This window comes from Galeopterus variegatus, unplaced genomic scaffold (assembly GCF_000696425.1).
Source record: "Galeopterus variegatus unplaced genomic scaffold, G_variegatus-3.0.2 Scaffold4060, whole genome shotgun sequence".
Lineage (NCBI taxonomy): Eukaryota > Metazoa > Chordata > Mammalia > Dermoptera > Cynocephalidae > Galeopterus > Galeopterus variegatus.
Window position 1 is genome coordinate 95409 of NW_007730171.1, and position 24132 is coordinate 119540.

Below are 24132 nucleotides of genomic sequence, written 5' to 3' on the forward strand. Positions count from 1 at the left end.
AGGTGGCCAAAATGAAATTTGAAGAAATGAAAGGCTACAGAAAGGAAGAAAAAGACAGGGAAGGAAAGAGATGAAAAAGAGAAGGAAAGAAGGAAAAGGAAAGATAAAAAAGAAAGAGAAAGGGAAGGGAAGAAAAGGAAAGGAGGAAGAAAGAACAAACCCAACTTTAGCATATTACTATTAATGACCAGACTTCTTATGACACTGATAAACTCTGATTTCTCATCTGTGGGTTATCACAACTATGTTTTTCAAATGTCCAAACAAATCTTATAAATGAATCTAAATTATAGGCTATAAATATTAAAAGCACACCCTTAAAGTCAGACATAACAAAAAAAATTAGCTTCACTAACATAACTGAATAACACTATTTATCAGTAGTATAATAGTTGTTGCTAAGAAACAATTTAATATTTGCTTTTTATTATTCTATAAATTTTCATTTGCAGAATGTTCTTAGGAATAAGTAAATGCCAAAGGCTGGCTAATTAAAAAAAAAAAAAAAAAAAGAATAAGGGAAAATTCTGGTAAAAAGTACGTTACTTTTTAGTCCAAGAAAAATTCCATGTAAACATTACTTAGTAATACCTAGTATTTTTATAGGCTTTACAATTTACAAAATACCCTCTAATATATTATCTTAATTAGATCTACAATCTCGATTATTTAATACGCCTATCTTTAATTTTTTTAATTTAACTATTGGAAATTGTGCTTTTTGCTTTCTAAAACTAAGTAGAGAAATTAAAATCGAGCTTGACATTTCATTGTCAACAAAATAATACTTTAAAAAATTGGCAGGTGAAGTCAACATTAGTGACAAATTATTACAAGAGTAACTTCAGTGACAAATTACTGAAAGTCTTAAAAATGTAAATACATTACAAGACAATGGTGGACATATGATTTCACAAAAACAAAAAATAAATAGCTAAAATATGATCGTACCCACCACCCTCTTTATAATACCATTCTTTTATGGTTGAGCATTTCAAATGTTATAAAGAGGAGTTGTTTTTAACTTGAGGGCAGCTATACTTAATTATGTGGTGTTTTTAAACTGTGTATTTATAGGAGAGAGCCTTATAATGAGGGTGGAGAGTATTAAAAGCCACACTACACACACAATAGGCCATCATGCATTTTAACCCATTATTAAACTTACCCCTCTTTTGAGGCTTCTGAAAGAAGGAATTCTGGGCTTCCCTGTTTTTATTTCATTCATACAATAATGCACGGGCTCAATGGAGAATGTGAGAAACTGGGACCCATTAGGAGTACTGGATGTGAATAAACTAGTAGGGGTTAAGGGTGGGGACTGTGGCTAATATGGAAATAAAGAAAGGAATCAATAAGCCAAATGTGCATAGCTTTTTCCTAAATGAAAATTCTATTTTTGGCAACATACTTTTCACAAAATATATCTCAAAGTTTTCTATAAAAATATTATAAGAAAGTAAACATAGTTTTGCCAAAAACTATCATTTTAAAAAGTCAAATTTGCTTTTAAAAATGTACCATTTCACTTGATCATTTTCACAAGCTGACATTAAAAATATAGAGTACACAAATTATAATGTTAGAGAGAGCAGTATGACCTAGATTTAAAAATTCTTTTCTGATTTCTAGAATATTAGAATATTAGCACCACCATGGACTCTAGTTATATTTAACCTGTACTTGTCAAGACACAAAGGCTGCAGCTACAGCTGAAGTTATCTAAATAGGTAATGTCACATAAAATATTAAAACTGTAAGAGATTATTATCACATATTTCATTATATTCAAGTCTTTTCTCCCAACTCTGTTTATATCATCCTTATTTCACCCCCAACTTTTTAATTTCAGCATTCTTTGTATTTCTAAGCACTTCTAAGCTACTCTGGACTAAAAAAGGTCTCACCTCTCAAATTCTTGACTGGACAATATTATTAAAAGCATGAATAAAGCCCGGGTTAATTATAATTATTCTTTAAAATATTTATAGGTATAATTTGAATTAAATTTTGATTTCATCTACATATCTCATATGCCAGGATCAAAAGAAGAATTAAAATAATTGCATATACTTTAATATAACACATCAGATTAAAAGTGTGTATCTATTCTCCTTACTGATATGACACTATTACGATCACTTAATTGATAGAAAGACAAAGCACTCATCTATTCCATTTGCTTGCCTGCTGATCTAGATTTATCTAAAATAAACAGCACATCAAAAGGTGGGTTCTAATAAGAAGTTAAGAGTGAGATTCTCTTAGCAAACTAGAGATTTTTTTCAACTTCAATTAACCAAGAACACTGAGCCCTTCCAATTAAAAACTCATATGGGTAGTAAAAATAACTTTATTAGTATAATCTATAATACCTAATTTTACATTTATTATTTCTGTGGACATTCTTTCCAATTGAGAACTACGATTTTAGTTGTCTTTCAGTTAGATTATGTTTCCTTAGAAATTCCGATGGAAACTATATACACACAAAATTCCAAAAGTGTATAATTTAGCTAGATATTAACAACTTTAGTTAATATTCTTACTCATTATTAAGCAGTAGTCAAGTGTTAAATCCAAAAATAAATTTTACCATTAAGGTATAAATTCTATGTCTCATAAGAAGTAAAAAGTTAATTAAATCATTCAAGTTGAAAATATTTATCCTCTATTAATAACAAATTATTATCCACTCAAAACCTATATTGATATAATTGCCACACTTAAACTTATTAGCATTTAGGGGTCTTACGACTGTTTACCTTTGGCTTTTTTCCAAAGAGCCACAATTTGCCCTTCGCCTTTCCTACTGTGGTCTTGGCATCAACCTTCCCACTTTCCTGTTTGGAGGCACTGATAGTCCCATCAGAAATGGTTCTATAAATATGCTGACTGTAATCTTCAAATGGGAAGTCTCCTGGAGGCTCAAAACCAGACTTGAAGGAGTCTACCACCATTTGAGAGTCCTATACACAAGAAAGATCACTTTTTAAAACCATTTCATTTGCTTATTAATACTACATTAGCTTTCAAAACTTTAATTAGTGTAAAAAAACAAAAGTTTAAAGAAATAGTTCTATAGCAATCATTAAAGGTTTAAATTGAATAACTTCTTGTGAATTTGTAATAAACCCTAAATATTTTAATCTCAATAGAAAAATATACTAACTTACAAACAAATTACCACTTAATTAAATTACTATATTCAGAAAATGCTTTTACTCTCAGGAATTCGTCTGAAGAGGGGTTAGCTGATAAGAACCTAACTGACAAAATGAATATAAAAAGAGGTTACTGTAAAGCAGAAATTCAATGAAGTTTCAAAGGAAAAAGGCTTTTTGCTTTAAGGGGTATCTACAAAGAGGTTGATCTGTGGAAAGAGGATAGAGCATCTAATTGTAAAAGAGAATAAGAGATGAATAGAAAGGCTATCCAACGGGGAAAAAAATAAATAAAATACATGAAATACATACTGCCAGATGTTAAAGAGCAATGGGGAAAGATATTATAAACAGTACTGAGGGTAAAAAGCAAGTTTGAAAATATAAAGTTTAACCCCATTTACCTAAAACTTAAAAACTCACATGAATATCATATATTATTTTTAGACATACATACCTTGGTGTGGATGAATGTCCATCCCCCCAAGACTCATTGAGGCTTGATCCCCACTGTGACTGCTGGGAGGGTGGAAAATCCTATTATGGTAATTGAAAGGTGGGGCCCTGAAGAGGTGATTAGTTTGTGAGGACCATGCCCTAGTGAATGGATTCATCCATTGATGGTTTAATGGTATTCATGGGCGTGGTTCTGATGGCTCAAAAGGAAAGCCTGTGGGAAGCTATCTACCTCTCTCTGCTCCACCATTCTCAGCATGTGACACCTGAGTTACTGTGAAGAGTCACTGCCCTCACCAAATGTGTTCCCTGGACTTTGGACTTCCCAGCCTCTGAAACTGTAAGCAATAAATATTGTTTCTTTACAAATTACCTAGTTTCAGGTATGTCTGTTATAAGCAACAGAAATGGACTAATACATACCTCTATCTGAATGTTCAACTGACATCTTAAACTCAGTATTTTCAAATAGAATACTTTATCTTCATAAACTCCTCCACATCCCTAACCATCTCTCCTCTTATATTCCTTGCTTCTGTTAACAGTACATTTTGCCCATCATTTAGTGAAAAGCCATCCTTAAGTCATACCTTACTTTTGTCACTAATGGTACCCCCAGCAATCATGTGCTAATGGGTAAAAAGACTGAGAGTAGAGGAGGGACCTAACTCTATTGTATAACCTTGAGTCCAGCCACACTGAAAAATATATGCACTTTGGAATTCCCAATTAGAGAAGCCAAAAATCCATAGCCGGCTGCCCAAAAAATAAATAAGAAGCCAAAAATCCTCTTTTCTTCTTTAAATTTAAGTCAAGATTGTATTAGTCGTTATAGGAAAGATCCTCACTAATATAATATCTACCTGATAGGTTTGCTGTGAAGGCTAAAATATGTGGTACATATCCCAAACACTAGTTCTCGTCTCTTTGGTCTTCCCTCATATCCTCAGTTTCTGCCAACCAGGCTTTTTGATCCTTCAACCAAATAAACTGAGAAGCAACCAGATACAAGACTCTGCTACACTTTAATCAAGACACAGTGTGATTAGATACACGTGCAGTTCCTCAAGGGGGAGGAAGGCCGTGCTGTCTCCTCTACTCACGTCGCCCTCCTGCCTCCTCCTCATGGGTCATCAGTCCAAGCACACTACCCACGTTTCTTGATCCAGCTCAAGTGCCAACTCTTATGTGGAAGGCAACTCTGACAACTCTAGATCTGACATGTCCTCTAAACTTTCACTAGATTAATAGAATAATACAATTTGTAACACACTGTTCAAGGTTACTTATACTCTTGAATTAGAACTAAAAAATTAGTTGGGGAAGAAGAGGGTTAGAATTTTTTTTTTTTAAGAATCAAAATTCTAGCACTTAGAATGGTCCTTTGAGCCCTAAGGAGTCTAACCTATTTCAAGACTTTTTTTCTATAGAATATAATTTAGAAACAACTACCTGTCAGATTATTCACCCCTTTCCCAACTCATTTCATTAACTTAAACTGCACACCTAAACCAAAAACATTTATTCAAAGACAATTATATAGCACTTACTCTTCTTTCATCAACTGATTTTGCTGCAAGAATCATTCCTTCCAAACATTTTGAAATGATAGGTATAACTTTGCGTTCTGAGTCTGCAAATCCTCTGTAACACTCACTGAGTTTAATAGTCCTTCGTTCATCCATTTCTTGTAGTTGCTAATAATCAGAAATTTCAAAAAAAAAGAAAAGAAAAACTAAATTTTCTTATCATTCTGAAGATCAATTAATGACCCTCCCACAAAAAATAAGTAAAGATTTCTACCCTAATAGTCACACACTGTTGTTAATACCATTTTAACAAGTGCTATAGACTTATAATACTTAAAACCTGAGGCCTGCTAAACAGCAAAAGAAAGAAAAAAATACCAAGGCTTTTGGTACATCCTAAAACCAGGTGACACTGGTTTTCACACCTTCTAAAAAGAGCTCTTACAAGCTACCAGCTTTCTGACCCACACTACTCCCACCTCTTACTGTTAATCAGATTAGTTGTTGTTTATGGTTCCAGAAAAGTTTCATTTGAAGACAAAATTCTGGCACTAATTCTTTTTTTTTAAAGCCACTGGCCTATAACATTTACAAGTCAGGACTTCTAACCCCTTGAGTCAGTTCATACTACTTTGGCAAGACCTTACTGGACCAAGGATCCATAGTTCAATGCATATAAACAGCTACCCAGACCTACCGGCCTACAGCTCAGAGTGACAATCAAAGAGTTGAGGACACAAGAGAAAAAACAAGAAGCCAAAAGGTCAAGGTGACACATATATAGAATCCCCACAATTCACAATTCACTGGCACATGCCACTAGGAAATATTTTGGGACTCATGAAGCGCAATAACTTAATTTCCTATTTGCCAACACTGACCCTTCTCTTTCCTGGGAAGCAGCTATACTGCTCAAGTCCCCCAATGCCATAACCTTCATAGCACTTTTCCTCTTTAATTACTTCCCAAAGACTGGTAGTTTGAGATGGCATTTTCACAAAAGAACTGCTCCAGCATCACAAAATGGCAAGACTGCTCCATAGTGAGGTACGAACAAAAGATTCAGGCCCCAAAAGACAAAGGTAGTTTATCTCCAAGTTAAGGTCTTCTCAGAATATGAAGACTTAACTAGCAAGGCTAGAAAAGCACCACAGAGTGAGGACTGACAAGCTTGATGCTCTGTATTAGACCAGAATCCGACAGACTCTAGTCCACCAATTCTCACTATGCTTCCTTTGTACTTCTAACGCCTTACAAAGAAAAAAGAAGTATACTTGAGCTGACACTCTTTCCACACAATCTCTGCACTCTTAGATACTATCTCATTCAATACTATTTTACTAAATTCCTTTCCTCTAATTTCTCTTCTTTCTAGAAAAAGCAGTAACATAATTTAACCCTCGTTTAAATTCTGGTGTGTTTACCTGAGGCTGTTTGGTAACTACTACCATCAAATGATGACAGACAGAATTTATAAGCAAGCTCAAGGCCTAATTTACATTTATGATCTAACGAAACCAGCAGGATAAGCAAGCAAAAACCAGGCTAGCAAATACATTTTATAAGATTTATTTCTGCCATCTGGACTAATGCCAACGACTCTGACATAGTGTCAAAAAACTACATCCCAATTCTACGTGAGCAAAAAACTACATCCCAATTCTACGTGAGTTCTCAGTGAACTCCCCATCATGTCAAAAGACTTAATGATACAGTATTTAAATGTATTTCAAAAATGTCATTGCGGGCCGGCCCGGTGGCGCACTGCTATAGTGCACCGCTTGAGAGCATGGTGGCGCTCCCGCCGAGGGTTCGGATCCCACGTACAGACTGGTTCCCGCTCACTGGCTGAGCGAGGCGCGGGGGCAACGCCGAGGGTTGCGATCCCGTTGCCGGTCCCGGTCCGGTGCGGGGGCGACACTGAGGGTTGCGATCCGTTGCCGGACACGGAAAAAGACAAAAAAAAAATGTCATTGCTTTAGTGGACTACTTATAACACTAAAATCAAATGTGTAGGAAAATTTGTGATTTAAACATTTTCTTTTCAAATCTAGAATCATAACGAGATCTCTTCTCACCAATCTTAGTGACTAGTGAATCTAGAAACATTCTTATGTCTAAGATTTAAAAGTTAAGTTTTACATTTAAAGACTAGCTCTTCCAACTTTAAAACTAGATTAACTTCATATATCAAAAATTTACCTTGTAAATCTGAGGAATCACTACGTAGAAATGTTTGTGTTGTTCTCCATTAAAGTTTTGTAACTGTGCAGCATATTCATTTTTATTCTCATCAGCCATATGTGTACGCAGATTCAACTGCTGTTTGGCCTAGAGACAAATTGGTTCAAATCATTACCAACAACAAAAATAACACAATCATAGCAATTTACTTTTCTGAAAATTATACTAAAACTAGATCATATTAGTGGAGAAAACAACACCTGACATCATGAGAATAATGAAGTTATCTGACTTTTTCCAACTACTGATACCATTTAAAATTTAAGGAGCCACATGCAGATCTTACGGTCAGAGTAGTCTCCTTACTGCAATGTTCTCCCTCCCCCTGTTACAACAGTCCTCCCCCATTCCGATAATCCATTCAAATGAAGTCCCTCGTTACCAAATCCAGATTAAAAATAAATAAGGCATTATAATTTGAAACCATATGCTTTTAACAAGAGAAAAACAGGTCACTTCAGGAATATTTTAGACTGTTAAAAATGTTAGTAGTAAAACATTTCTTTATGATACACTTATATCCAACTACAATATGAAACTAAAATCACAGTGAAACTAAGTAATGATAAAAATGTGATTTTGAATAATGTAATATTCAACAGTGATTTCTGTCTCTGTACAAAACCACAGGTATTTTAAGGAATGCTTATCTAGAATATAGTTCTGTTCCTCTCTCTTTTAGCAAATCAAATTATCATCATTTACATTGGTGAGAACATTAGAAAACAAACACAAATTGTTAATTCTACACTTATTGAAGAGTAATATAAACAGATTTCCAAATTGTTCTAAAATAACAGGAAAAAAACAAAATAAAAATTGAACTCAATTTTTTACAGTGTTGCAAGGAATAAATCACAGTGTTTTTGTAAATTGTAAAGCACATTGTAAATACATCTCATTATTCTAATTCCAGTCTACACAAATGTAGTCCCTGACTTTCTAACAGTAGATCTACAGGTTAGTTCTTTTTAACTCAGAAATGAACTGGCCTGTGGAAATATGTGGTAGCCAAGATCTCAGAGAAGCCATTAAAAGTCCATTTAATCCATAGTGTGCTGCAAAATTACAATAAATAAGTAGGCACCATGAACACTAAACATCATGGCCCACAGCATTTCTACAGAAAAAATACATTCTAAGTTCTAACCCAGAACTCTAAGTACACATTCATTTATCCCCTTCCCCTTTCTCTTTCCTCCACAAATTATGGTTCCGTCAGGATATATTAAGGAGGATAAGGCTAGGAGTTAAAACAATTGACGCCTTCTCTAATTCTAATCATTAAAGGGGTTGCAAACAAATCAACATAAAAAATTCTGAACAAGTTAGGCCAAACTAACTAGTAGACGTGTTATATCTAGATTTCAAGATGTGTGACTAGTCTCGAAAAATATCTATGGACAAAATTAAGAAATAAGTTATTGAGAATCCAATTAAAGAGTAGCCTTAGCTTGCCTAGTAATATATTCAACCAATGTTTGATAACAAGTCAAAGGAGTTCTCATTGTCAACCTGCAAGGAAGTCTCCCATGTATAAAATAGTGCTTTCTCCAATTGTTGTGGCCCACATTTTTATCAAGTAATGACAACACAGTGATTAATTATGTGTATGACATAATGCTGGGAAGGAAATTAATATAGTAGGTGATCAAAATCAGGATCTAAAAACCTTAATAGCAGGATCAAATATAACAATTGATACAGATGCACATATGAATTTAAAATACAAACAGGGGCCGAGCCCGCGGCGCACTCGGGAGAGTGCGGCGCTGGGAGCGCAGCAGCGCTCCCGCCGCAGGTTCAGATCCTATATAGGGATGGCCGGTGCGCTCACAGCGCTCACTGGCTGAGCGTGGTGCAGCCGGTCTCAAAAAGAACAAAAAAAATAAAAAAAAAAAATACAAACAGTACAAGTTCTGTCTCAGACACACATATTCTCATACCAGAGAATATGTGGAAAGACATGGGGATTTCAATAAACTGTAATCTCAACAGGAGTCAATTGAAAAAATGTGGCTACTCAAGTCGACATACATTTAGGCCATACTAACGTAAATTTAGAGCTTTGACAAGGGAGAACTGATCAGACCATACCTGGATTATTATATTCAATTGAGAAAACTATTTTAAGTGAAATATTCTTAAATTAAAGGGTATAAAAAGGAAAGTAGTCAAAATGAAAGTTAACTTGAAGCTGTTTCATATGTGGAATATTTGAAGAAACATGATATCTATCGTGCAAATATCTAAAAGGCTATTATGACAGGGAAAAAAAATTTTGCTATTTTTCTATTGTACCTCAAAAAGAGACAAGTGGGCCAATATAAGGAAATGTTAACGTTGAAAAAAAAATCGGCAAACTGCCCTAAGTCTGTACATTTCCAATGACAGGAAAATATATCCTTAGAGGTATAATGAACCATTAAAAATAGGGTAGAAAATATATAAGAATCATGAGTTATACTAGAAGACCTTCAAGGTAATTTTAACCTGGAATTTATATGATTTTAAGTGTTTTTTTAATTGATTTTTTTTAAAAAAGGAAAGCAGGAAATACATTATCCCCTCTTCCTTCTTACTTTTTCTCATTCTGATCTTATAGGAACAGAAAATCCTAAAGAGAAAATATACCAATTGTGGTCCTTTAGTATTGTCATATTATTTTATATACATATATATGGTTTATAACATATATGTGATTTTTGTCCACAGTTCCTGGCTCCCTAAGGCAGGACTCTAATCTTCCCCCACTTCTGTCTTGAAGCTGGCTATAAAGAAATTCTCTGATCTACCTTATCTGCTAGTAGGTCATCAGATTCCCATTTCAGAAGGAGTGCTGTCCAATACCCATGAGGAAGAAATGCTGTACAGAGAGGCCAAGAAGAATCTGAACAAATAAAACTTGCTGTGTTTGCCCACTCAGTCTTTTAGTATTAGATCATACCTTTTTTGTCTAGTCACATTTCTACACTGTTGTCCATGCTTCAATGATGTCAATATAATGAAGCTTCCATAAAAACCCAAAAGGACAGAGGTCAGGGGCCTTCCAGGATAATTGAACATGTGGAGGTTCCTGGCGGGTGGCACACCCAGGGAGGACATGGAAGCTCTACGCTCCTTCCCCCATACCTCACTCTTTCCGTGTCTTCACCTGTATTCTTTGTAATATACTTTATAATAAAGTAGTAAACCTCAAGAGTTCCCTTGAGTTCTGTAAGCCGCCCTAGCAAATTAATTGAACCCAAGGAGCAGGTAGTGGGGGCCCTGTATTACAGCCAGTCAGTCAGAAGCACAGGGTAAAAACCTGGGGCTTGCGATTGGCATCAGAAGTAGGAAGTAGTCTTGTGGGACTGAGCCCTCAACCTGTGGGATCTGATGCTATCTCCAGGTAGACAGTGTTGGAATTGAATTGGAAGAACCCAGCTGGTATCTACTGCAGAACTGCTTCCTTGGGGGTGGGGAGAAAACCCCACATTATCTGGTGGCAGAAGCGTGTTGTGTGAGTATAGAGGGAGACACTGAGTTTGTGTTTTTTCCACTCAAGTATATACAAAAATGTGAAGACAATTTCATCTGTATTTCAAAATCTCAACATTTCAGCACTATCACTGTGTCAAATGTTCTAAGATAAGGAGTATACAGGAATGGAGAAGGGGAGGCTAAGCAGTGGTAGTTACAGGGCTAAGCCTATCAATAGTTACATTACAGAACATCTGGCCCAGAATCAGTGATGAGGGTTCAGTTTTCCAAAATGAATAAATAAATAGCTAATATCACATACTTCAGACAGTTTTATCATGTTTTACCTTCTGTAAAGTTGGTGAAGCACACTACCCAAATCCTATTTGCATACACAATTAACATGACTTAGGCTATCTTATCCTATTTTGGAATAGGACAGAAACTCAATCCCAACAGCAACTATGTCTTTCCTCTACATTTTGAATGCAGCTAAGATATTACAATAAATTAACACATATTAATTACCTTCTCAGACCAATATGTGTAATTTATAGTAGGCAAATATTCGTATATTTTAGATTTAGATACAGTGTACCTCTTGAGGAAATTCTAATACTGACACAAATGTGACTTCTTTCCATATGCAAGTAACAATATTTTGATATCAAATTTGGTTTGGATTATTTCTTACCTTTTCAACATCTGCCTTGGTTGCATTAGTATCATTATCCAATCTTTCATAACTCTGTTGTGCCTTTTCTGCCTCTCTACATTCTCTTTCAAATTTCTTTTTACTCTGTTAAAAAAATTAAAATGTCACACTGAGAAAATAAAATTAGATTTATCTAGTTTAAGAAATAACTTTAAAATGTTGTCACCGTGTATTGTATAGAAATGAACTGCATACTAAAAGTAAAATTTGTCCTTCCTAAATTAAAAATAAATTTTACTATTACTACCAATCCATGTTCCTTAAAATATCAGACATTAACTATAGACTGAAGAAAAAACAACACAGGCATGACTGAGTTTATTATCTATCTCACCTCCTCTCAATAAAAAAAAAAAATGTTTCGTAGTATTTTATTGTACGCTCATCTTCAGCAGGACTTTTTTGGTTCGTTTGGTGTTTTTGTTTAGTTGATTAGTTTTGGTGTGTGTTTTTATACTTTTTTGGTGGGACTCCAAGGCAGCTTGGGGTGTGGACGTGTCCCTCCAAAGTGGTTTTATGTTGTTTCTGCCAGATGCCCCAGGAATTATCAGTCCAGACCCAGATCTTTTTTAAATTTTTTATTTAATTCAAATTACTAAGACTTTATAAAAGCTATTCACAACTGAGGCATGTAATATATAACATATACTTCCTTTCCTACATACTTTTTTTTACCCTGAAGTTAATACATGTCTTCTTTTTTTCAATTTGCTTAGTTTTCAATGCACGTTATCTCTTACTCAATCCCAATTACCTCCAGTTCTTTAAATCTCTCCGCAATTAATACTAACACATTAGAAAATCTTGGGCCGGCCCAGTGGCACACTGGAGAGTGCGCCGCTTGGGAGTGTGGCGGCGCTCCCGCCGAGGGTTCGGATCCCATGTGGAGACCAGTTCCCGCTCACTGGCTGAGCGCGGTGCGGGCGCAACACCGAGGGCTGCGATCCCGTTGCCAGTCCCCGGTACAGGCGCGACACCAAGGGTTGCGATCCCGTTACCAGTCAGTAAAAAAAAAAGACAAAAAGGGGAAAAAAAAAATTTCTATCAATTTTATTTTCTTGATCAAGTCTCTCCCAAAGGCTTCTAACCTGCTGAAATGTTAACTCATAACCAAGTAGGCCTGGTACAAAGTTGTTACCTTGGGATTTCCCTTCTCTGTTATCCCATCCTGAGGATTCCTTTTACCTCTCTCTTGATTTGGATCTGCTAGTTCCACATTTTCCCTTTTCTTGGTTCACTTCATTTTGCTAGAACACACTCAGCAGTAGTTTCCTAAAAGAAGGTTTGTGGGAGATAATTTTTTGAGTCTCCATGGCTAAAAATGCCTTTACCATCACTTTTAATTGATAAAATTTGGCTGGGTATAGTACTGTAAGTTGGAAATCATTTTCCTTCAGAAATTTAAAAGTACTACTCCACTATCTTCCAGCTGCCTGTGTGACTGCCCAATCCCATTCTGATTCCTGATCTATTGTAGAAAGCATGTTTATTTGTTTTATTTGTCCCCCCCTCCCCCCCCGGAGGCTGGTAGAATGTTCTGTCTCGCCTAAGTGTACTGAAATTTCATGAAGATATGTCTTGATGTGGGTCCACTGTGCTGGGCACCTGGGAAATCCCTTCCATCTGAAAACTAACGTCTCAGTTCTGGGGAAATTTTTCTTGACTTATTTTTGTCCATTTTCTATGTTTCCTCTTTTCTAGGACATTATTATTTTAAAAATAAACCTACTAGATGAGTCCTCTAATTTTCTCTCATATTTTCGATCTCTGTCATTTTTCTTTACTTTCTGAGAGATTTCTTCAATTTTATCTTTCATCCTTTCTAGAGGTATTTTCATTTCTACTATCATAAAGTTCTTTGTTGTTCTTTACATGTTGCTTTTTTATGTACTTTATTCTTATTTCATGGATGCAAAATTTTCTCGAATATTTTCTTCAAAATATTCTTTAAGAATATTAATAACAGTTTTGGGTGTTCTGTTTATTTGTTTTTGCTTTTTTAATTTTTCTTTCCTTTCATAGTCACTGTTTCTAAGTTGCTTTTCTTCTCCGTGTTTTGGTTTTGGTCTCTGATGTGCATATTAGATGTTTTATTTAAATGCCTGGGGGTCCTTGGCTATCTGCTCTTTTTTAAAAAGCTAACTGCAAGCTCCTCAGGTAAGGCTTGTGCATTATGCTCTCTCTCTCTGGAGTGATATGGCCAGGTAGTTTCCTTGGAAGTTTTTCTCTCTAGTTAGATTCCCCAGAGAAGACTCTTCCAATTTCTTGCCTGGAAAATACATATCTTGCTACCTGTATTCTAAGAATTGCTCAGAAGAAAAAAAAACAGTGGATCTTAACATTTTGTATTTACCTAAACTCCTTTAGAGAATCAGTTACAATGTCAATTTCTTGTCTTGGATATTACAAAACCATATAAATAGTAAAATTTGGATCCCAAACCTGGTGACTACAAGTTCAAAGGGTTTAAATTTCTCACATAATACCTCACCTCCTTTGACCTTCAGACAGAGATAAGTTTCTTTGATGTCTCTCTTGGCCAGTGGGCAGAATTTTTATAGTCCACTGTTCACTAAACGGTTAGTCCTTCAGAGGCTCAAATTTTATACAACTCTAACTCCCTACAACATATGAAGGTCAAGCCTAATCTCTGTCCCTGTGCAAGTATTAAAACCTAAGCCCTTAGGCAAGTACCAGGTCCTGTAAACCATCATACCCCCAATACCCTTGCCCCCATTTTTCCAAATGTCACCCTATCAGTTCACAAACACCTATTGATCTGGCATTGTTTACCCTAGTTTCAAAATTTCCCCTCCTTTCAAGTAGCTGAGAGCTTAAAATTCAGTTTAAAAAAAAATAGTTATTACATCTAGATATTTGTAGCCAAAAGGTTTCTGAGTTGGCTCAGTTTGCCATAAACCTGTAATTCACATTAACTAAATGTGCTCATAAATTTTCTACAAAATTCTTTAAATGTAGGCATTATTTTGTATTTTGATTAGTATAAGACACCAACTAAGGTACTTAGAATTTATTCAAAGCACATAAAAATATCTGGATATGCATAATATACAGATGCCACTTTCCTATGAAAATTAAGATTAAATTTTAATTCTCTGAAACTCGGTTCAGAGCTATGTTTTCAAACTGAGTAGCTACAGGCTACTAATTATGGTGCAAATTGAGGCTATTTATACACAAAAGTATTTTTATATTAGAAATTTTATTTGTGGAAAAACACCTACCTAATAATTTCCTTGCAACAGCAAAAGAAACACTAGTACAATAATATTAAAAATACTCCTTCCCTGAAAGATAGGGTATCATTATACAATATAGAAATACACTCCAGAAAAGATTCTCTTTTTCATCCTTTGTGTGGCAGGCTGATAACAGCCACTTCTACCCCCCACCCTTGCTTAGCAGAGCCTGCCTCCCAGTACAGAGGCTGAAAATAGCTGATACGTGCTTTTGCAGCATCTCCACAGCTAGGGCATGGGCAAGTAATCTAATCCTGTCAAAGGCACCCATGAGGAAGTCTGCTGGGGGTTTTCTGGGGAAATTTTCCTTTCCTGATAAAAACAGACAGAAATAGAGCCAATCTGGTCAAGATGGAACGTAGACGGAAAGGAGATGCAGCCTTGGTGACATGACTGAGCTAATGACCAACTCTGGAACTGCTCCATTTCTGAGCTCTGTTCTTATAAACTTGTATGTTCTGTTACTTGGAGCTTCCTAACTGATGGACCTGACATCTCAAACACTTCTATCTTCTTAATCTCTACCATTCCTTCAAGATCTCCTGCACAGGCTACTCTTTTCTTCTACCATCTTAAATGCCAGTGCTGCCTATTCTGTTAATCCTGGGGTTAATAACTGTCTTCCACATTTTTTTCCCTCAATTTTCAATACTCTGTAACTAATTCAACCTGTTTCCCTCAGTTCTTTATAGCTCCTCTCAATTTCCATTATTTCAACCATATTAGGAATTCTATAATTTCATTTTCTTGACTAAAGAAGACATGGAACTAGAAAATAGGATCCTATACTTGTTTGTATATATTAAACAAAAACTATATTTGTCAGTCTCCCTTACTAGACTGCAAGGTCCACAAAAACAAGAACCACGTTATATTCGCTTTTGTGCCTCCAGGGACCAGTACGTTTCAAGGATACTTTCAATAAACATGAGTAGAGTTGAACTCACATTTTTTTTCATGGTATTATTAGTACCTAAAACAAATCTCTCCTACATTTTTGTTGCAACTTTCTTACTTATGACCTCTAAAACTTTTGCTTAATAACTGCCAACTGTTCTAAAAGAAAGTCAGCACATGTTAACTACAATGATGTATGCCAACACCAATTTTTAAAGGAACCAATGACTCATAAGTGTAGGAGTCTATTATTTTGTGCAATTGAAAACACACACATACACACACACACTCATTAAGTGGCAAATACTAAGGATGCTAGTTAAGGCAATTTAAAATTTAATCAATGTAAACAACTCCCTAAAAGTTTTACTGAAACCAATTAGAAAATCAAAACAAAACTGAATACAGACTATTAATATACCTAAGAATTCTCAATCGGCCTTAATGATTAGAATCTTACATCAGTGACATATAGTAGAAATTTAATCTAAGCTTTAAATATGTGTTTTTAAAAGGGAAAGAAAACAGGCTGGCCACAATATCTTTATTTACAACACTCAACACTTGAAGCAACCAAAATGTATGTCAATAAAATATTTTGTGTTATATACATGCAATGTCATCATTATATCAATCAGATATAGAGTAAATTGCTCATCCACACAAAAACAGGTATGAATTTCGAAAATAGTTTTGAGCAAAAAAGGCAAAAAAAAAAAAAAAGAATGAAAACGGAATAAGTATTTGCTTGATTTTTTTTTTTTTTTTAAGATGACTGGAAAGGGGATCTTAACTCTTGACTTGGTAGAATGAAAACAGTATAAGTATATGCATGATTTTTTTTTTTTTTTTAAGATGACTGGAAAGGGGATCTTAACTCTTGACTTGGTGTTGTCAGCACCACGCTCTCCCAAGTGAGCTAATCGGCCATCCCTATATAGGGATCCGAACCTGTGGCCTTGGTGTTATCAACACCACATTCTCCCAAGTGAGCCACAGGCTGGCCCTGCACAAATTTTTTAAATCTCAATCTTAAAGTCCTTTTTCTAACAACCACAGACGAAACTGATTAATCTAACATGAAAAACTCCCTTCAGCATAATTTTCAAGGAATACACAGTGTCCACCATAGAAATATGCTGGTAAAGAGTAAATTGCTCAATAACCTGAGCGTTCAAAAAGAATATCTTATGCTACTATATGACAGAACATCATTTAAATAAAGGATATTACAGTGTTCCATGTAGACATCTTGTTTTTAAATTATTCTATTGCAGAACATTTAAGAAAAACCACATTAGCAAGTACACTGGGAAATTTTAAAGTAAATAATTATTACGCTTTTAGAATTCTATCCTACTAAGTATTTCCTACAATGGGATAGTCTCTGATCATCAGCCCAATATTAGAAACATTCACAAAATTACAGCATCACTAAAGTGGAAGAAACATTTCCTATCATCTAGTCCACTCTATTCATTTACCATATGGTAAAACTGAAGTCAAGAGAAATCAAGTGCTAGGGAAATAATAAAACTAGAATCTTGGTTCTTTCAGATTCAGTCAAATAGTCTTCCAAGATATATCACTGTTTCCCTATTACTTCTGTCCTCTATTAACACTTTATTGTAACTAATGCAAAGTCAAAAAGTATCTCTATAATGTTTACAATGATAGGAAGATTACAGAGTTTGTATAAGTATAGAGTTATACAGCAAAAAAAGAAAAATGACAAAATGATCTTTCCACTTATACTTTATCAGCTACTATGCAATAAAACCAGTGTCAAATTATGAATTATTCACTGAGAAACATTACAGTCAAATAGATGTGAATCATAATAGAATTTAGGGCTAATCTAGTCTATAAAATTCTATGTTAGCAATGAAAACATTATAACTCACATTATCCATCTGTTTCCAGCACATGTCAAGGTACTGTTGAGCTTTTCGTCCTTCTTGGAGATGCTAAAGATTATAAACATCACCAAAAAACAAACAAAAAAATAGTTACATTTAAATATAAATAAAGTCTAAAGTCCCCAAAGGGCTTTTTACTTTATTTTTTTCAAGGTACTAATTATATAACTTTACCAAGACTTAGGAAGAGAATAAAGTAAAACTTTCTAAAATGTGTTTTATAGGATATTATTTTAATACTTTAAATATAACCTTTAAAACAGACAATATCTGGAGAAATAATGATTGTTTTGAATAGGGATTGACATGTTTCCTATAAAGGGTCAGATAATAAATATTTTAGGCTTTGCCAGCTACAAGGTCTCTGTCACAAATATTCAACCTTGATGATATAATGAAAAAGCAGCCACAGGCAATATATAATTCAATAAGTGTAGATCTGTTCCAATAAAACTTTATTTATAGGAACTGAAATTTTTAATTTCATATATTTTGCACATGCCATGAAAGACTCTTTTGATTCTCTCCCAACCATCTAAATATGTAAAAAACCATTCTTAGCTCATGGGAACTAGAAAACAAAAACATGCAGGGGGCTAGACTTGGCCATGGGCTATAGTTTTCCAAACCTTGGTCCTAAACCCAAAAGGATCATAAATTAGCAAGAGTATCTTGTGATAATTTTTAGATAGAAGAAATTCAGTAAAATAGGAAACCAGCTTATGCTGAACACACATTTTTTAAAAAGCAAAGTAATTATTGCTGTGAAAGTATTTCATAGACTATTATAAACGGATAAAAATTATAAGAATTACCATTTTTCTTTCAGTTTTCAGATCATGAGCGTATCTCATTAATTCACCATATACTCTGTGTGCCATTTCTTCTGCTACTACTTCTCGCTGTCCTGCATAGTCATTTAACTCATTAAGGATGTTAAAAAAGGCTATACACGAGGTAAACCTGGCAAAAACATATTTTAAAATGGTGAAATTTTTATTTTCATTACAAATATTTTAGGAAGGTATGAATTAAGCCTAACATGACGAATTTTAACATACTCAACAACCTAAATCTCAGCTACTAGCTCTAAATTAACTTCATATGGAAAAATCCTGCATTAAACTCAAGTTGTATGTCTGTATCTCTTCAAGCAAGCAGTTTTTAATTTAAAAATAAAGGGACATTTGGAGTCAAAAAATAATAAGAATACTACCTGCAGGCTCTTTTGGCATACTGGAATCTCTTAAGTTGCCAACTGACTGGCCTGAGCTTGGGAATGAACTTGGTTGGATTCCTAGGCTTGGCAGCTGAACCTGTTGCAGAGATGATGTGCTTGCTCTCGAGGACAGAACCTGTCAATCATACCACTCAAATGCACCTTGATGGCTGATCTACAGAACAACTTTGCTATCAGCTCTGGACACAGCTGCTTGTATGCCTGCCCACAACCTGAATGGAAGTGAAGTGCCACTATGGTTGGCACCAAAGCGGGGTAGAAGGGTCAAAAATAAGGGTAAAAACGTGTGTGGAGGGAAGGAGAGAAACAAAGAGAATCACTGTATTAAAATGTATATATCTACTTTGAACACACTCTGGAATACTCTCTTACAGCTGAAGGCAGACAGCTCAGCTAGGACTCATTAACACTAAACCCGAGAATCCCAACAGACAATTACACACAAAGTTGTTTGTTTGTTTAAGTCTAGTATCTTTGTGTTTCTGTATTTTACAGCCATCCACGCATTCCTACTTAAAACTGCCAAAAAGCTCATAGGTGATTCCTAACCTTTTATTCAGGGTTCAAAAACTACACTGAAGTCTCACTCCTTTTCATTATCACTTTAAACCAATCATCCAAACTGTTTTACTACCTATGAGTAAAAGCGAGAATCTAACAAGCTGACAACTAAAAATAAAGTGTAAAAAAACTACCCTTTACTTCTGGAGACTAAATAACTCAAGTGGAGTCCTAGTCTACATCTTATTTGGAAAGTCACACCAACTATTCTAGAAAACTGTTGATCAACCCACTGAAGTATTTACTCTTATAAGAGATAAACAGTAGTTCCCCTCTTTCATAAACACTGATTTTTTATTAAAACAAACCTTTAAAAAATCTTTATAAAAAAGCTAACAGCATATTTATTTTACTAAATAATAAAATATATAATTATTTTAAAATTTTTTAATATGCAATAATAAACAACAAGGTACATAATTTACCTTGGCTCTTCATCTTTGGACGAACGTTTAGGACAGTACTTCTTAACCAGATTTCTATAGGAAGAAGATATTTTAAAATTTATAAAAATATATACTGTTGTTGAAATTGAAATATTCTGTTTCCAATTTCATTATATAAAAGAATTAAGACAGCAATATGATCATCTACTACCATTAACATAAAATATGATCATTACTTACATTCTGTTCATAAAATACTGACATGAGTTTAATCATGTGAGTTTATGTGAGTTTAATCATAACAATTTGGTTGATTACGTTACCAATTAAGGAAAAAAATACGAGGAAGAATAGGAGAAACAAAGTACTCTGAGCAAGTGAGTCATGGCACAAAGACGTTTCAAAGAAATACCATCATTCTTCTGTTTTGCAAATCAGGGATTTTAGTACTAAGGTAAAATATACCGACTCTGGGGATAAAAGAACAGTTTGGTCACCATCCTTCATAACTCTTTTATGTGAAAATCACTGTGACCCCTTAACCTTCTCTTTTCTAGGCAAATAAATCACATTCTAACTTGTAACTGTCTTTGCCTGTTTCATCTTTGCAAAATCAGAGGCAGACTAGCACATGGACTCTGGAGCCAGACTATGCTACCTGGGATTGAATCCCGGCTGCTATCTATGTAAACTTGGGCAATTTACTTAACTTCTTTGTGCCCCAGTTTCCTATAAATGGTGCCAACAGTACGTACTCCATGGTTATGAGAATTAAATGAGATAAAGCATTTACCACAATGTTTTATACCGTTTTTCTCAAAGTATGGTAGTAAAGGTCCATAAACTCTGTTACCAATCCACAAGATAAGTACGAAAAATGTGAGAGTAACTTTACATCTGTTGAATCTAATAATAAAAAAGTTGGGCCTGTATTTTGTATGTCTCTTTTTATGTCATTTTTCTAGTATTTAGTTTTTAATTGTATTTTACAAAAGCATAAGTACATAACAGATTGGAAACTTAGAAGAAACTAGTCCATCATCCCAAATAATTTGAGATGCAGTGCTTTAAACTATAAGCATTTTAAAAATAAATGGCCTTTCTATCTTTCAAACACATACTATAAAAGAATCACTGATTACTCTTAGATTAACACCAATTCATTCCACTTAATTCAGTTTATTCATTCTACAAACTACTGCCTACTATGTACGAGGCACAGTGCAAGCTACTAGGAGCACCAAAAATGAAAGAATACCCATACTCAAGAGTACACTCTATTAAAAGGGGACAAATGTATACCAATAATTATAACATACACTACGATAAGTGCTATGATAAAGATAAACAAAGGGTGCTAAAACAGAAAAGGAGGACCTAACACCCAATAAGGGGTGGATAAAGAACAAGCAAGACATTGAGAAAAGAGTTCATGTCAACAGTTACTGAATTCCTGCCATCAACAAACCCATAGTAATCATGGGTTGTAAAGTAAGATACAATATGAAAACATTAGACCTTACATTTAAATATTTTTATCAAAAGCACTATTAGTATTTAATACATTATTACACTAGTACATGTACATAATTTATAACTATGCAGGTACATGCTCTAACATTTTTTAAAAGAGCAATAAAAAGTTCAGAGATCCCTGGTCTGGAAAAATCAAATACATAAACACTTTTATATAAAATAATAACGTAAGAAGAACAGAGGACTCTGTAGAGGGGCTTCCTTAGAGGAGGAAAGCTGAAATTTCTGATTCTCTGACTGAACCTAAAGAGGTGAACAGGAGTTGGGCAACTGGAAAGCCCTGGGAGGATTCTAAACAGAGAAACTCTAATGAGCAAAGGCAAAGAAGTAAGAAAAAAAACATGGCATTTATGAAGAACCATAAGTGGGTTCAATGTGCTACAACATCAAATGTTGAGTGCTGAGCCAGAGAACAGCAAGCAGTGAGGCTGGAAAGGTAAGTGGGGAAGAGAACAGAGGCCCTTCTATGTCATATTAAGGAATTCTAAATACTATTAACCAGTGGTTCTTTACCATGGTTACCTAAGACAATACCGAAAATCACTGTTGTGGATGAATTAATTTATTAATTCACCCAAACATCAGCAAGGCTACTATATGCTACACACTAACTATTTCAGGTACTAGATTGGCAAAAAGAAAGGGATGAGTTACAGCTAGCAAACTAGTAATTGTGCATGACCTACATGGTCTAAAAGAGAACTCAAAAAGGAAGATGGGGAAGAGATGATGAATAAATATGAGTTAATTAGAATAGGCAAATCAACAGAGACAGAAAATAGATTAGTGGTTGCCAGTGTCTGGGGAAGGAGAAAATGACTGCTAATGGGTACAGTTTTTTGTTTTGGGATGGCAAAAATGTTTTAAAATTCAATAGTGGTGAAGGCTGCACAGCCCTGTGAACATACTAAAAACCACTGAACTGTACACTTTCAAAGGGGTAATATTATGGTATGTGAATTACATCTCAATTAAACTGTTATAGGAGGAGGAATAGCCATTGAGTAGGCAGTCCATTTGCCACAAATACCCAAATTCAACAAGTCTAAAATGGAATTTATCTTCTTTTACAAACCTATTCTTTTCTCACATTAATGGTGCCACTATCCATCTAGAGTCTAGACATTTAAGCCAAAAATTTAGCAATCATCCTACACTTTCTCAAGTTTCTTCCACCTTAAGGTGGTCAAGTACTGTAGATTCTATTTCCTAATTAACTTTTTCTTCAACAATAATTTTTATAGTAAAAAGGAAAGATATTAAACAAGGGAAGCCTCTTCTTCCCACTTTTTTATTGCTTTGGATATAGATGTGTGAGGACAGGATGCTTGAAGCAAAAGATTGAGACAGGGCAGGGAACTTACACAGGGCAAAAGCCCTTAGTGTAGATAAGAGATTTGAGGCAGAACAGGGATTGTTCAAAGAGCAAAAGCCCTTAGCACAGCAAAGATCTTCAGTGATGTTCTGCTAGATTAGATAAGAACATGAAGGTCATTTCTTATCCAGGTTCACTCCCTTTCCTTTGCTTCTCACGATGATTTCCAGAGAATGACCCATAGCCAATTTCTTTTCATTCCTTTGATAAATGATTGATTAAGTTGTTTTTTCTCCTGTATTTCATAGTTTTTATGATAAAAGCTGAAGCAAATACCGACTCAGGGCTGCACCTTGTTTCTACCTTCTTAAGGAAGTTTTCTTGGTGCAGTCCTTTCAGGCTTCTCATTGCTCTTAATATTTGGGCTCTGAGCAATCTTTGTGTCTCTGTCACACAGCAAGAAGTGACACTGCAATATCTTGCAACCACAAGGCGGAGGACCAAGAGATTCATGAAAATGCCTTGACACGACTGAGCTCTAGAATCTCCTGGTTCCACACTTCCTATTGCATGAGAAGACTTTGTTACTTGCGGCTGAATGCTTCTTAACTGACGCTACAGAACCACTAAATAAAAATGTCCAATAGAGAAATGTAGTAAAAACTAGAACTCTAAAGAGATTTCTAGGATCAAGATCCAAATGTGAGGGTCAAATGTGTAAAGATAACAACAACAGAAGCTACCAGTTGTCAACCATATATTATTTCCAATCTTTATGCTAAGCACTTTCTATATAACTTATGCTCACAACAATTGCAAGCAGGTATTAACCCTACTTTACAGGACACATTAAGTAACTTGCCCATGGTCACACGGCTAGTAACAGGCAAAGCCAAAACCTACCTCGAATCTGATTCCAACACCTGAGATGGTTAAAATGTGTAATTAAAAGGTGGCTAAAGATAATCTAGGAATATACATTTAACAGGGAAGAAAAAAAGAGTTGCTTGAGAAAATCAATAAGGATGAGCAGCCAGGTAGATTAGAGGTAAAAAACTATGGCCTAACTACCTACTTTTGTAAATAAAAATTTATTGGAACATACCCTACTCATTCACGTATGTATTGTCTATGGCTGTTTTGCACTACAACATAGTTGAAAAACAGCAGTTGAGTAGTTATGACATATGGCCCACAAAGCCTAAAATATTTATTATCTAGCACTTTGTTTTAAAAAGTTTGCCAACAACTCAGAAAACCAAAGTGAGCCTGTCATTGAAGACACGGGGCTTTTTAAAAGAAGTTCTAAGATGATAGAATCTATACCAAAAATATCCATGGGATTTAGTGATTACCAAGCGACTGATTAACTTAGCAGCTTGGCTGTGATAATCACAACCTCTAACCTACAAATGGGTTACAAATGGGAGTAGCCAGCTGTAGTGGAT

General features: G+C 34.9%; 1 protein-coding gene across 3 annotated transcripts in view; it reads right to left on the reverse strand.

Moving 5' to 3' along the window:
• The window catches only part of FNBP1L (formin binding protein 1-like), a 54420-nt gene that overhangs the window by 17480 nt on the left and 12808 nt on the right, over window positions 1-24132 (reverse strand). For 2 of the 3 annotated variants that reach the window (XM_008586638.1, XM_008586636.1), the window contains exons 2-8: window positions 19873-19926; window positions 18462-18609; window positions 17632-17694; window positions 11550-11654; window positions 7352-7480; window positions 5171-5317; window positions 2766-2969 (exon numbers count right to left, since the gene is read on the reverse strand). In XM_008586638.1, coding sequence (XP_008584860.1) covers window positions 2766-2969; window positions 5171-5317; window positions 7352-7480; window positions 11550-11654; window positions 17632-17694; window positions 18462-18527 — 714 coding nt within the window. In that variant the 5' untranslated portion in view covers window positions 18528-18609; window positions 19873-19926. Of the gene's footprint in view, window positions 1-1168; window positions 1328-2765; window positions 2970-5170; window positions 5318-7351; window positions 7481-11549; window positions 11655-17631; window positions 17695-18461; window positions 18610-19872; window positions 19927-24132 lie in introns of all 3 variants that reach the window. The other variant, XM_008586635.1, reaches the window with a different exon arrangement.